A 12,738-nucleotide genomic window follows, 5' to 3' on the forward strand; every position below is an offset into this window, starting at 1 on the left:
GGCAGTGATGTCACAGTAGACAACTGTGAGGGAGGCTGGTGGCAGTGATGTCACAGTAGACAACTGTGAGGGAGGCTGGTGGCGGTGATGTCACAGTAGACAACTGTGAGGGAGGCTGATGGCGGTGATGTCACAGTAGACAACTGTGAGGGAGGCTGGTGGCGGTGATGTCACAGTAGACAACTGTGAGGGAGGCTGGTGGCAGTGATGTCACAGTAGACAACTGTGAGGGAGGCTGGTGGCAGTGATGTTACAATAGACATCAACTGGGGGAGGCTGGTGGCAGTGATGTCACAGTAGACAACTGTGAGGGAGGCTGGTGGCAGTGATGTCACAGTAGACAACTGTGAGGGAGGCTGGTGGCAGTGATGTCACAGTAGACAACTGTGAGGGAGGCTGGTGGCAGTGATGTCACAGTAGACAACTGTGAGGGAGGCTGGTGGCGGTGATGTCACAGTAGACAACTGTGAGGGAGGCTGGTGGCAGTGATGTCACAGTAGACAACTGTGAGGGAGGCTGGTGGCAGTGATGTTACAATAGACATCAACTGGGGGAGGCTGGTGGCAGTGATGTTACAATAGACATCAACTGGGGGAGGCTGGTGGCAGTGATGTTACAATAGACATCAACTGGGGGAGGCTGGTGGCAGTGATGTTACAATAGACATCAACTGGGGGAGGCTGGTGGCAGTGATGTCACAGTAGACAACTGTGAGGGAGGCTGGTGGCAGCGATGTTACAATAGACATCAACTGGGGGAGGCTGGTGGCAGCGATGTTACAATAGACATCAACTGGGGGAGGCTGGTGGCAGTGATGTGACAACATCGACTAAGTATTGTGACAAGAATTCGTAGCATAGAAATCAGATTCTGCTGGTTTAGGGACGATATAATCCAGAGAGCAGAATATAGATTATTGACGTGGTTCTGATATTTAGAAAGGATAGAGCAGAATAGGATGACCAGGGTGTATAAATCCAGGGTGAAAGGGGTCGTCCCAGGAGGGATTGGATTGTGGTTTTAGGTGGTAGGAGCATGAGCACCCAGCAGGCGTGTGTGAGTATTAGATTATGGTGAGTGGAGACTGGTTGCTTTAAGAATTTAACGTGCTGTTGGAGTGCGTGCAAGGTAACATTGATGAAAGGATTCGGTGTGGTTGGTTAACCAGGTTCGAGTCCTGGAGGTAGACCACACAGTGCCTCCACTTTTAAGGCACGATGATGCTCTTTCAGTTCGCATGATTATTTAAATTCCTGACTCGCGATGTCTGTGCACTTCTGGCAAGACAGCTACTGAATGAATGATGGTAAACATATCTTCTTTTAAGAGTCACACTGTCTCGCTGGAAGACGGCTGATGTGTATAATAAAAATGTTACAACTCGAACGTGGCATCTCCAGTGACGTTATTACTCCAGGAGACATCTTCCTCCCTCCGGAAGTCTTCTGACTTCAGTATCACATCACTGTTGAATAATGATGATTAAGACACATGAACGTTTCGCCCCATACAGTAGAATTCTTCAGTCAAAGGGACTGATTGTATAGTTTTCACTTCATTACTACTACTAAAGAAACGTGCTGTGTAGGCGAAACGTTGCATCACTTGCACATGTGTCTTAATCATCAATATTACCTCACGTAATCTGTCTCCTACATGAGGGTCATTAAGTCTGTCATTTATTATCAGTCAGGAATAATTTGACCTTTATATATAAATTAAACTTATATCGTTATATACACTGACAAGCATACATATTTTGATGTATATAGTGGCGATAACTGGGAGAGTTATCACCACTACGGACGTAACTACCAGAGTAACTGCTCACAACCTTATATTGTAACTTCTCTTCGTTTATTGCATGTTTCAAATTATGAATTTTCTCTCTTTTATCGCCTTTCGCGTTTCCCTTCCTTCATTACACATCGCTATTTTATCTTCTCCATTGTGTTCCAACTCGATGTTATGTCAAGTGTCACTCAACTCCACTGAATCTATTTTCAACTCCTTTTTGTTGTTGGTTTATAGGGCCGCTGACGACTCACAATATCGAGTCCTTGACTCACGAAATCGTAATGACACGATTGCAAACGTGTCATTACGTGTCATTGCAATCGTGTCATTACGATTTCGTGAGTCATGTTAACGGCATTGAGGGGACTTGAGCTAGAGTTCGTCACGGCCACGCTAGCTGGAGATTCGTCTGTAAAAACTTGCATTTGTGGTCATAGTGGTGGCCTATGCTAACCTTCCTATGGTGTAGAAATATACCTAGTTGGACGAATCTTATTGTGGCTAGCTGGTCCAGTGGCTAAAGCGATGGTCTGGAGTTTTGAGACTCTCTGACCGCGGGTTCAATCCCGCCCGTGGTATGATCGAGTCCTTATTTATTTTTGTTGTTGGTTTATAGGGCCGCTGACGACTCACAATATCGAGTCGTTATTTATCTCGCAGCTTCACTCAGAGTCTCCACTGGCGGCTCCACTCTTTCAATAATCATCCTTAGAAAACAGCAAAGAATGACAAAATTAGTTTATAGAAATCTTCTGTATGAAGAAAGATTGAATTTCCTTAAATTACATTATCTTGTAAGACGAAAAATGAGGGAAGACATGACTGAAGTGTATAAGTGGAAGATGGGTATTAACAAAGGGGATATAAATAAGGTCCTGAAGATATCCCTACAAGAGAGAACCCTCAATAATGGACTCAAATTAGATAAGTTTAGATTTAGAAAGGATATAGGAAAGTACTGGTTTGGAAATAGGGTAGTTGATGAATAGAACAGTCTGCCTAGTAGGGTTATTGAAGCTAAACCCTTGGGTAGCTCCAAATTTAGGTTGGATAAATACATGAGTGAGAGGGGTTTGAGCAGGAGAATCGCAACTTGGCTGAGGAAGTGCGTGATCCCTTTGTTGATATTTCTTTGGCTTCCTTCGTCACTGTGGCTGGACGAACGAGGTAGAAGTTAAAAAGACAGTATAGGCAGAGAGTGAGATGTGAGTGACACATGGTGACCTGAAGAATGCCATATTGGGATGAGGACAGATTGATAGTGTGATCACGTGACTCTTGTGTTGTTAGGTAGATGATGCTTTGCGTGGTTGAGTATCATGTATGTTAATGTAAAATAATGGGTTCCAGGCGTCTAAGATCTTGTTCGGTGAGGATGAGTCGCGCCTCATCCCAAATTCATCAAATGCCCCGTGGAGTCCCTGTGGAGGACATAGACTTACCTTAAGTCATCTCTATTGCTGGCGTGTCCATGTTCGTTCAGGCAGACTGGAAGATTTGTGCCTGTTTTCCTACATATTTCTTGGAACAGTATCCACAGGGGATGGTGTGGACGCCCGCTGTGGAAATTAGAGGTGTGGAACTACGCTTCCTGGTGAGGTCTTCGATAGCAAGTACCCGGCGAGTATTCCTGGCAGCATCACCACATGGGAGCATTATGATCCGAGAAGAGCGTTCCATGGGGGGATTTGTTGACGATAGCTTATGCCTTGAGTCTGCAGTCCCGGATGAAGAAAGATGGAAATTGAATATGTATGATTTATGTATGAATAAGGACCCAGGACCGAAATGTTTTCTAATATGTCCTAGTCTTTCCTTACGTGTTTTTTTCTGAACCAACTATTCTGTATTTATTACTAAGGTTTGTACCATGACCTTACTGGCCCTTATTTCCCTGGAAAAATAAGAAATGAGAAACATTGCAGCAGGCCTACTGGTCCACACAAGGCAGATTCTTATCAAAACGCACGCTCCTCCAGACGTAAAATAGTCACCCGCCTACGTTGTCCCTATGATCGTCAATACCCACACAGTTACCTCGTCGGCTCCATAACACCACCACCACCACACACCATCACACACCACCACACACCATCATACTACTCAGTGTAAACACCTGCATCACACCACCCAACAGCGCCTGCTTCTATGTAACACTGACGCAATCTAATCTTAATAATAATTTAATATCCTTTACCTCATACAGTCGATACTCCTGCCTTTCCACACATAAAATTTGCATATCACAGGCTTCGCCACCTCGTCTCACCAACACCAAATCCTTATCTTCGGTATTTATTTGCCTCCCAGCAATTCCCAAGCTTCTCCAACACTTCCTTGCTCCCTAAGATCCCAGAATTCAACATCTAACATCTACCATCCGTCCATGATCCTAGCTGGGTCAGTCTTCAGCTGCTGACAGTCGAAGACTGTAATACTTAGGGAATATATGGGAATCTTAACACATCCTTTTTGTAATGGACTGATGAATCCACTGTGTGGTGAAGCATTTCTTCAATAAACATTCCTACATGTTTCATAAGTGCCTCTTCCACTTACACACTCCACTCATGTCTCCCATCATTCTTCGTCTAAGAATGCAGGTTAAGGGATTTCAATCTCTCTTCGTATGGAAGATGCATCTCACATCCTTAACCAACTGTAGTATCCTACACTACAAGATACAATCCTACATCCTCTTAACAGCTATAACTCAAAGAATACAATACCATCCATATATCTAAAGCTACCCATTGTATCCCAGCCACGATACAATGATACAGTCATACAGTACTCTCCTTGGAGGGAAAATACATGGTGTATACACAGTGTATGACCTAAATACACTATTTATGTACAAACTTTGATTTTAAAAGCCCTGAAATATATGCATAAAGTGTGGCAGATAAACACCAGAGTTGGCAGGAAGTTTGGTATGCATGTTAGTTGCCTGCAGTGCTTCACTGCTGCCTGCTGGTGCTTCACTGCTACCTGCTAGTGTTTCACTGCTGCCTGCTGGAGCTTCACTGCTACCTGCTGGTGCTTCACTGCTGCCTGCTGGTGCTTCACTGCTGCCTGCTGGTGCTTCACTGCTGCCTGCTGGTGCTTCACTGCTGCCTGCTGGTGCTTCACTGCTGCCTGCTGGTGCTTCACTGCTGCCTGCTGGTGCTTCACTGCTGCCTGCTGGTGCTTCACTGCTGCCTGCTGGTGCTTCACTGCTGCCTGCAGTGCTTCACTGCTGCCTGCTGGTGCTTCACTGCTGCCTGCTGGTGCTTCACTGCTGCCTGCAGTGCTTCACTGCTGCCTGCTGGTGCTTCACTGCTGCCTGCTGGTGCTTCACTGCTGTCTGTTGGTGCTTCACTGCTGCCTGCTGGTGCTTCACTGCTGCCTGCTGGTCCTTCACTGCTGCCTGCTGGTGCTTCACTGCTGCCTGCTGGTGCTTCACTGCTACCTGTTAGTGCTTCACTACTGCCTGCTGGTGCTTCACTGCTGCCTGCTAGTGCTTCACTGCTGCCTGCTGGTGCTTCACTGCTGCCTGCTGGTGCTTCACTGCTGCCTGCTGGTGCTTCACTGCTGCCTGCTAGTACTTCACTGCTGCCTGTTAGTACTTCACTGCTGCCTGCTGGTGCTTCACTGCTGCCTGCTGGTGCTTCACTGCTGCCTGCTGGTGCTTCACTGCTGCCTGCTAGTGCTTCACTGCTGCCTGCTGGTGCTTCACTGCTGCCTGCTGGTGCTTCACTGCTGCCTGCTGGTGCTTCACTGCTGCCTGTTAGTGCTTCACTGCTGCCTGCTGGTGCTTCACTGCTGCCTGCTAGTGCTTCACTGCTGCCTGCTGGTGCTTCACTGCTGCCTGCTAGTGCATCACTGCTAGTGCTTCACTGCTGCATGCTAGTGCTTCACTGCTGCCTGCTGGTGCTTCACTGCTGCCTGCTGGTGCTTCACTGCTACCTGCTGGTGCTTCACTGCTGCCTGTTAGTGCTTCACTGCTGCCTGCTGGTGCTTCACTGCTGCCTGCTGGTGCTTCACTGCTGCCTGCCGGTGCTTCACTGCTACCTGTTAGTGCTTCACTGCTGCCTGCTGGTGCTTCACTGCTGCCTGCTAGTGCTTCACTGCTGCCTGCTGGTGCTTCACTGCTGCCTGCTAGTGCTTCACTGCTGCCTGCTGGTGCTTCACTGCTGCCTGCTAGTGCTTCACTGCTACCTGTTAGTGCTTCACTGCTGCCTGCTAGTGCTTCAGTGCTGCCTGCTAGTGCATCACTGCTAGTGCTTCACTGCTGCCTGCTAGTGCTTCACTGCTTCCTGCTGGTGCTTCACTGCTACCTGTTAGTGCTTCACTGCTGCCTGCTGGTGCTTCACTGCTGCCTGATAGTGCTTCACTGATGCCTGCTGGTGCTTCACTGATGCCTGCTGGTGCTTCACTGCTGCCTGCTAGTGCTTCACTGCTGCCTGCTAGTGCATCACTGCTAGTGCTTCACTGCTGCCTGCTAGTACTTCACTGCTGCCTGCTAGTGCTTCACTGCTGCCTGCTGGTGCTTCACTGCTGCCTGTTGGTGCTTCACTGCTGCCTGCTAGTACTTCACTGCTGCCTGCTAGTATTTCACTGCTGCCTGCTAGTACTTCACTGCTGCCTGCTAGTACTTCACTGCTGCCTGCTGGTGCTTCACTGCTGCCTGCTAGTACTTCACTGCTGCCTGCTAGTGCTTCACTGCTGCCTGCTGGTGCTTCACTGCTGCCTGCTAGTGCTTCACTGCTGCCTGCTAGTGCATCACTGCTAGTGCTTCACTGCTGCCTGCTAGTGCTTCACTGCTGCCTGCTAGTGCATCACTGCTAGTGCTTCACTGCTGCCTGCTAGTGCTTCACTGCTGCCTGCTGGTGCTTTACTGCTACCTGTTAGTGCTTCACTGCTGCCTGCTGGTGCTTCACTGCTGCCTGCTAGTGCATCACTGCTAGTGCTTCACTGCTGCCTGCTGGTGCTTCACTGCTGCCTGTTAGTGCTTCACTGATGCCTGCTGGTGCTTCACTGATGCCTGCTGGTGCTTCACTGCTGCCTGCTAGTGCTTCACTGCTGCCTGCTAGTGCATCACTGCTAGTGCTTCACTGCTGCATGCTGGTGCTTCACTGCTGCCTGCTAGTGCTTCACTGCTGCCTGCTGGTGCTTCACTGCTGCCTGCTAGTGCATCACTGCTAGTGCTTCACTGCTGCCTGTTGGTGCTTCACTGCTGCCTGCTAGTGCTTCACTGCTGCCTGCTGGTGCTTCACTGCTGCCTGCTGGTGCTTCACTGCTCCCTGCTGGTGCTTCACTGCTGCCTGCTGGTGTTTCACTGCTGTCTGCTAGTGCTTCACTGCTGCCTGCTGGTGCTTCACTGCTGCCTGCTGGTGCTTCACTGTTGCCTGCTGGTGCTTCACTGCTGCCTGCTAGTGCTTCACTGCTGCCTGCGAGTGCTTCACTGCTGCCTGCTGGTGCTTCACTGCTGCCTGTTAGTGCTTCACCGCCGCCTGCTAGTGCTTCACTGCTGCCTGCTAGTGCTTCACTGCTGCCTGCTGGTGCTTCACTGCTACCTGTTAGTGCTTCACTGCCGCCTGCTAGTGCTTCACTGCTGCCTGCTGGTGCTTCACTGCTGCCTGCTTGTTCTTCACTGCTGCCTGATGGTGCATCGCTGCTCCCTGCTAGTGCTTCACTGCTGCCTGCTAGTGCTTCACTGCTGCCTGTTGGTGCTTCACTGCTGCCTGCTAGTGCATCACTGCTAGTGCTTCATTGCTGCCTGCTGGTGCTTCACTGCTGCCTGCTAGTACTTCACTGCTGCCTGCTGGTGCTTCACTGCTGCCTGCTAGTACTTCACTGCTGCCTGCTAGTGCTTCACTGCTGCCTGCTAGTGCTTCACTGCTGCCTGCTAGTGCTTCACTGCTGCCTGCTGGTGCTTCACTGCTGCCTGCTGGTGCTTCACTGCTGCCTGCTGGTGCTTCACTGCTGCCTGCTAGTGCTTCTCTGCTGCCTGCTAGTGCTTCACTGCTGCCCGCTAGTGCTTCACTGCTGCCTGCTGGTGCTTCATTGCTGCCTGCTAGTGCATCACTGCTAGTGCTTCACTGCTGCCTGCTAGTGCTTCACTGCTGCCTGCTAGTGCTTCACTGCTAGTGCTTTACTGCTGCCTGCTGGTGCTTCATTGCTGCCTGCTAGTGCTTCACTGCTGCCTACTGGTGCTTCACTGCTGCCTGCTAGTGCATCACTGTTAGTGCTTCACTGCTGCCTGCTAGTGCTTCACTGCTGCCTGCTAGTGCTTCACTGCTGCCTGCTGGTGCTTCACTGCTGCCTGCTGGTGCTTCACTGCTGCCTGCTGGTGCTTCACTGCTGCCTGCTGGTGCTTCACTGCTGCCTGCTAGTGCATCACTGCTAGTGCTTCACTGCTGCCTGCTGGTGCTTCACTGCTGCCTGCTGGTGCTTCACTGATGCCTGCTGGTGCTTCACTGCTGCCTGCTGGTGCTTCACTGCTGCCTGTTAGTGCTTCACTGCTGCCTGCTGGTGCTTCACTGCTGCCTGCTAGTGCTTCACTGCTACCTGCTGGTGCTTCACTGCTGGTGCTTCACTGTTGCCTGTTAGTGCTTCACTGCTGCCTGCTGGTGCTTCACTGCTGCCTGCTAGTGCTTCACTGCTGCCTGCTGGTGCTTCACTGCTGGTGCTTCACTGCTGCCTGCTGGTGCTTCACTGCTGCCTGCTGGTGTTTCACTGCTGTCTGCTAGTGCTTCATTGCTGCCTGCTGGTGCTTCACTGCTGCCTGCTGGTGCTTCACTGTTGCCTGCTGGTGCTTCACTGCTGCCTGCTGGTGCTTCACTGCTGGTGCTTCACTGCTGCCTGCTGGTGCTTCACTGCTGGTGCTTCACTGCTGGTGCTTCACTGCTACACATGACAGGAGGGTAGTAACTTCCAGGATGGTTGTTGTCACTGCAGTAAACCTCAAGACTTAATTTCTATTTTACTATAAAATCCTACCATTTTCACTGTAATCTCCTATAGTCTAAGTAATCCCTCCCATAAGGTCCAATTTTACACGTAAAAGGTCCCTAATTTGATCTTTGAGTGTTCTTTGCAGTTAATAACAGATTTATATTTGTGTTTGAAAATGATGTACCCAATTTGCAGCCAAAACTAATTCAAATCGGGTTCATCATTTTGAAACAGACTTTTGTGTTTCATAAATTTATACCCAATTTGAAGCCAAAACTAATTCAAATCGGGTTCATCATTTTGAAACAGACTTTTGTGTTTCATAAATTTATACCCAATTTGAAGCCAAAACTAATTCAAATCGGGTTCATCATTTTGAAACAGACTTTTGTGTTTCATAAATTTATACCCAATTTGAAGCCAAAACTAATTCAAATCGGGTTCATCATTTTGAAACAGTCTCTAGAAGTGAGGGAAACTGTGAGATGAATAAGATAGTTTGGGTGAATGATGCTGGCGCGTTATTCAGTCTTAATGACGCACTTACGCTGGTATTTGCGTTAGTGCGTCGCCTCATCCTTGGAGATTTATACAGGTGTTTTAAGCGCGGATTTACTAGCCCAAACACCGTTTTTCACTCCGGTAATTAACGTGGTTATTCCCGCGAGGTGTGTGTGTGGGTGTTTGTGTGTGTGTTTGTGTGTTTGTGTGTGTGTTGTGTATGTGTGTTTGTGTGTGTTTGTGTGTGGGTGTTTGTGTACTCACCTAGTTGAGGTTGCGGGGGTCGAGTCCGAGCTCCTGGCCCCGCCTCTTCACTGATCGCTGGGTGTTTGTGTGTGTATTTGTGTGTGTGTGTGTTTGTGTGTGTGTGTTTGTGTGTGTGTGTTTGTGTGTGTGTGTTTGTGTGTGTGTGTTTGTGTGTGGGTGTTTGTGTGTGGGTGTTTGTGTGTGTGTGTATTTGTGTGTTTGTGTGTGTGTGTTTGTGTGTGGGTGTTTGTGTGTGTGTGTATTTTGTGTGTGTGTGTGTGTTTGTGTGTGTGTGTTTGTGTGTGTGTGTTTGTGTGTGTGTGTTTGTGTGTGGGTGTTTGTGTGTGGGTGTTTGTGTGTGTGTGTATTTGTGTGTTTGTGTGTGTGTGTTTGTGTGTGGGTGTTTGTGTGTGTGTGTATTTTGTGTGTGTGTGTGTGTATTTGTGTGTGTGTGTGTTTGTGTGTGTGTGTTTGTGTGTGGGTGTGTTTGTGTGTGTGTTTGTGTGTGTGTTTGTGTGTGTCTGTGTTTGTGTGTGTGTGTGTTTGTGTGTGTGTGTGTGTGTGTGTGTGTGGGTGTTTGTGTGTGTGTCTGTGTGTGTGTGTGGGTGGGTGTTTGTGTGTGTGTGTGTTTGTGTGTGTGGATTTGTGTGTGTGCGTGTGTGTGTGTGTGTGTGTGTATGTGTGTGTATGTGTGTGTGTGTGTATGTGTGTGTATGTGTGGGTGTGTGTATGTGTGTGTGTACTCACCTAGTTGTACTCACCTAGTTGAGGTTGCGGGGGTCGAGTCCGAGCTCCTGGCCCCGCCTCTTCACTGATCGCTACTAGGTCACTCTCCCTGAGCCGTGAGCTTTATCATACCTCTGCTTAAAGCTATGTATGGATCCTGCCTCCACTACATCGCTTCCCAAACTATTCCACTTACTGACTACTCTGTGGCTGAAGAAATACTTCCTAACATCCCTGTGATTCATCTGTGTCTTTAGCTTCCAACTGTGTCCCCTTGTTACTGTGTCCAATCTCTGGAACATCCTGTCTTTGTCCACCTTGTCAATTCCTCTCAGTATTTTGTATGTTGTTATCATGTCCCCCCTATCTCTCCTGTCCTCCAGTGTCGTCAGGTTGATTTCCCTTAACCTCTCCTCGTAGGACATACCTCTTAGCTCTGGGACTAGTCTTGTTGCAAACCTTTGCACTTTCTCTAGTTTCTTTACGTGCTTGGCTAGGTGTGGGTTCCAAACTGGTGCCGCATACTCCAATATGGGCCTAACGTATACGGTGTACAGGGTCCTGAACGATTCCTTATTAAGATGTCGGAATGCTGTTCTGAGGTTTGCTAGGCGCCCATATGCTGTGTGTGTGTGTTTATGTGTGTGTGTAGTTGGTTGTGTGTGTGTGTGTGTGTACTCATCTATATGTTATTGCAGGGGTCGAGTCACAGCTCCTGGCCCCGCCTCTTCGCTGGCGAATGTGTCATTCTGACTGTCACTGTATTCCTTTCCATTATTCTGATTTCCATTATCCTTATAATGCTTCTAAATCATTATTCTATCATCATCATCATTATTTAGATTCCTCTTCACCACACGGCTCATTATACTTCATTGTACCCTACAGGGGCACTTCCCTAGGCCTATACGCCCGCAGGAGCGCCCTGCCTACCCATACCCAGCACGATATAATGAAGATCCTTCGGGGCACCAGACAGCGTGACGTAAGGGCATCTCCGGTGAGTATCTCGACCGTTATAACGGTCTGTTAGCCGTTATAACGGTCTGTTGGCCATTAAAGCGGTTTATTGGTCATTATAACGGTCTGTTGGCCGTTATAATGACCAACAGACCGAAGGAGTGTAGAATGATAATTATTACCCACAACTATAATTAGAGCTCTACGCAGAGTGTAGAGCTCTATCAAGTCTGTGAGATAGAGCTTTTAATTATGTACTAGGTCATGTCCCCTGTTTCCCTGGCAGGGGAAGCAAGGGAGGTGAAAGGGCGGTATCCAATCTGTGTTCTGGATACAGTATTTACACAGGACCACTGTAGCAGCCCATCCCCGTGTCCCTCTCACGTACACGTACACGTACACCAACCAGATAACTGCTGCAGCATATAGCCGCCTAGCAAACCTGAGAATAGCGTTCCGACGCCTCAGTAAGGAGTCATTCAAGACTCTGTACACCGTGTACGTCAGTTACTGTACACCGTGTACGTCAGGCCCATACTGGAGTATGCAGCACCAGTTTGGAATCCACACCTGGTCAAGCACGTCAGGAAATTGTAGAAAGTGCAAAGGTTTGCAACAAGACTAGTCCCGGAGCTAAGAGGTATGTCCTACGAGGAGAGGTTAAGGGAAATGATCCTGACGACACTGGAGGACAGGAGAGATACGGGGGACATGATAACGACATATGAAATACTGAGAGGAATTGACAAGGTGGACAGTAACACACTGCTGGTGTTCCCACAATGTAAGATAAGATAAGATAAGATTTCGTTCGGATTTTTAACCCCGGAGGGTTAGCCACCAAGGATAACCCAAGAAAGTCAGTGCGTCATCGAGGACTGTCTAACTTATTTCCATTGGGGTCCTTAATCTTGTCCCCCAGGATGCGACCCACACCAGTCGACTAACACCTAGGTACCTATTTGCTGCTAGGTGAACAGGACAACAGGTGTAAGGAAACGTGTCGAAATGTTTCCACCCGCCGGGAATCGAACCCGGGCCCTCCGTGTGTGAAGCGGGAGCTTTAGCCACCAGGCCACCGGGCAACTATCATATAGAATAGTGTAGCAACACTGCTGGTGTTCCCACAATGTAACTATCATATAGAATAGTGTAGTAACACTGCTGGTGTTCCCACAATGTAACTATCATATAGAATAGTGTAGCAACACTGCTGGTGTTCCCACAATGTAACTATCATATAGAATAGTGTAGCAACACTGCTGGTGTTCCCACAATGTAACTATCATATAGAATAGTGTAGCAACACTGCTGGTGTTCCCACAATGTAACTATCATATAGAATAGTGTAGCAACACTGCTGGTGTTCCCACAATGTAACTATCATATAGAATAGTGTAGCAACACTGCTGGAGTTCCCACAATGTAACTATCATATAGAATAGTGTAGCAACACTGCTGGAGTTCCCACAATGTAACTATCATATAGAATAGTGTAGCAACACTGCTGGAGTTCCCACAATGTAACTATCATATAGAATAGTGTAGCAACACTGCTGGAGTTCCCAC

The 12,738-nt window shown here is 48.4% G+C and overlaps 1 protein-coding gene across 2 annotated transcripts in view; it reads left to right on the forward strand.

Annotated features, from left to right (window-relative positions):
• The window catches only part of LOC128704954 (teneurin-m-like), a 221,134-nt gene that overhangs the window by 72,745 nt on the left and 135,651 nt on the right, over nucleotides 1-12,738 (forward strand). For both annotated transcript variants that reach the window (XM_070105115.1, XM_070105116.1), the window contains exon 5: nucleotides 11,098-11,209. In XM_070105115.1, coding sequence (XP_069961216.1) covers nucleotides 11,098-11,209 — 112 coding nt within the window. The remainder of the gene's footprint in view (nucleotides 1-11,097; nucleotides 11,210-12,738) is intronic.

Source organism: Cherax quadricarinatus, chromosome 97 (genome assembly GCF_038502225.1).
Source record: "Cherax quadricarinatus isolate ZL_2023a chromosome 97, ASM3850222v1, whole genome shotgun sequence".
In the NCBI taxonomy this organism is placed as follows: domain Eukaryota; kingdom Metazoa; phylum Arthropoda; class Malacostraca; order Decapoda; family Parastacidae; genus Cherax; species Cherax quadricarinatus.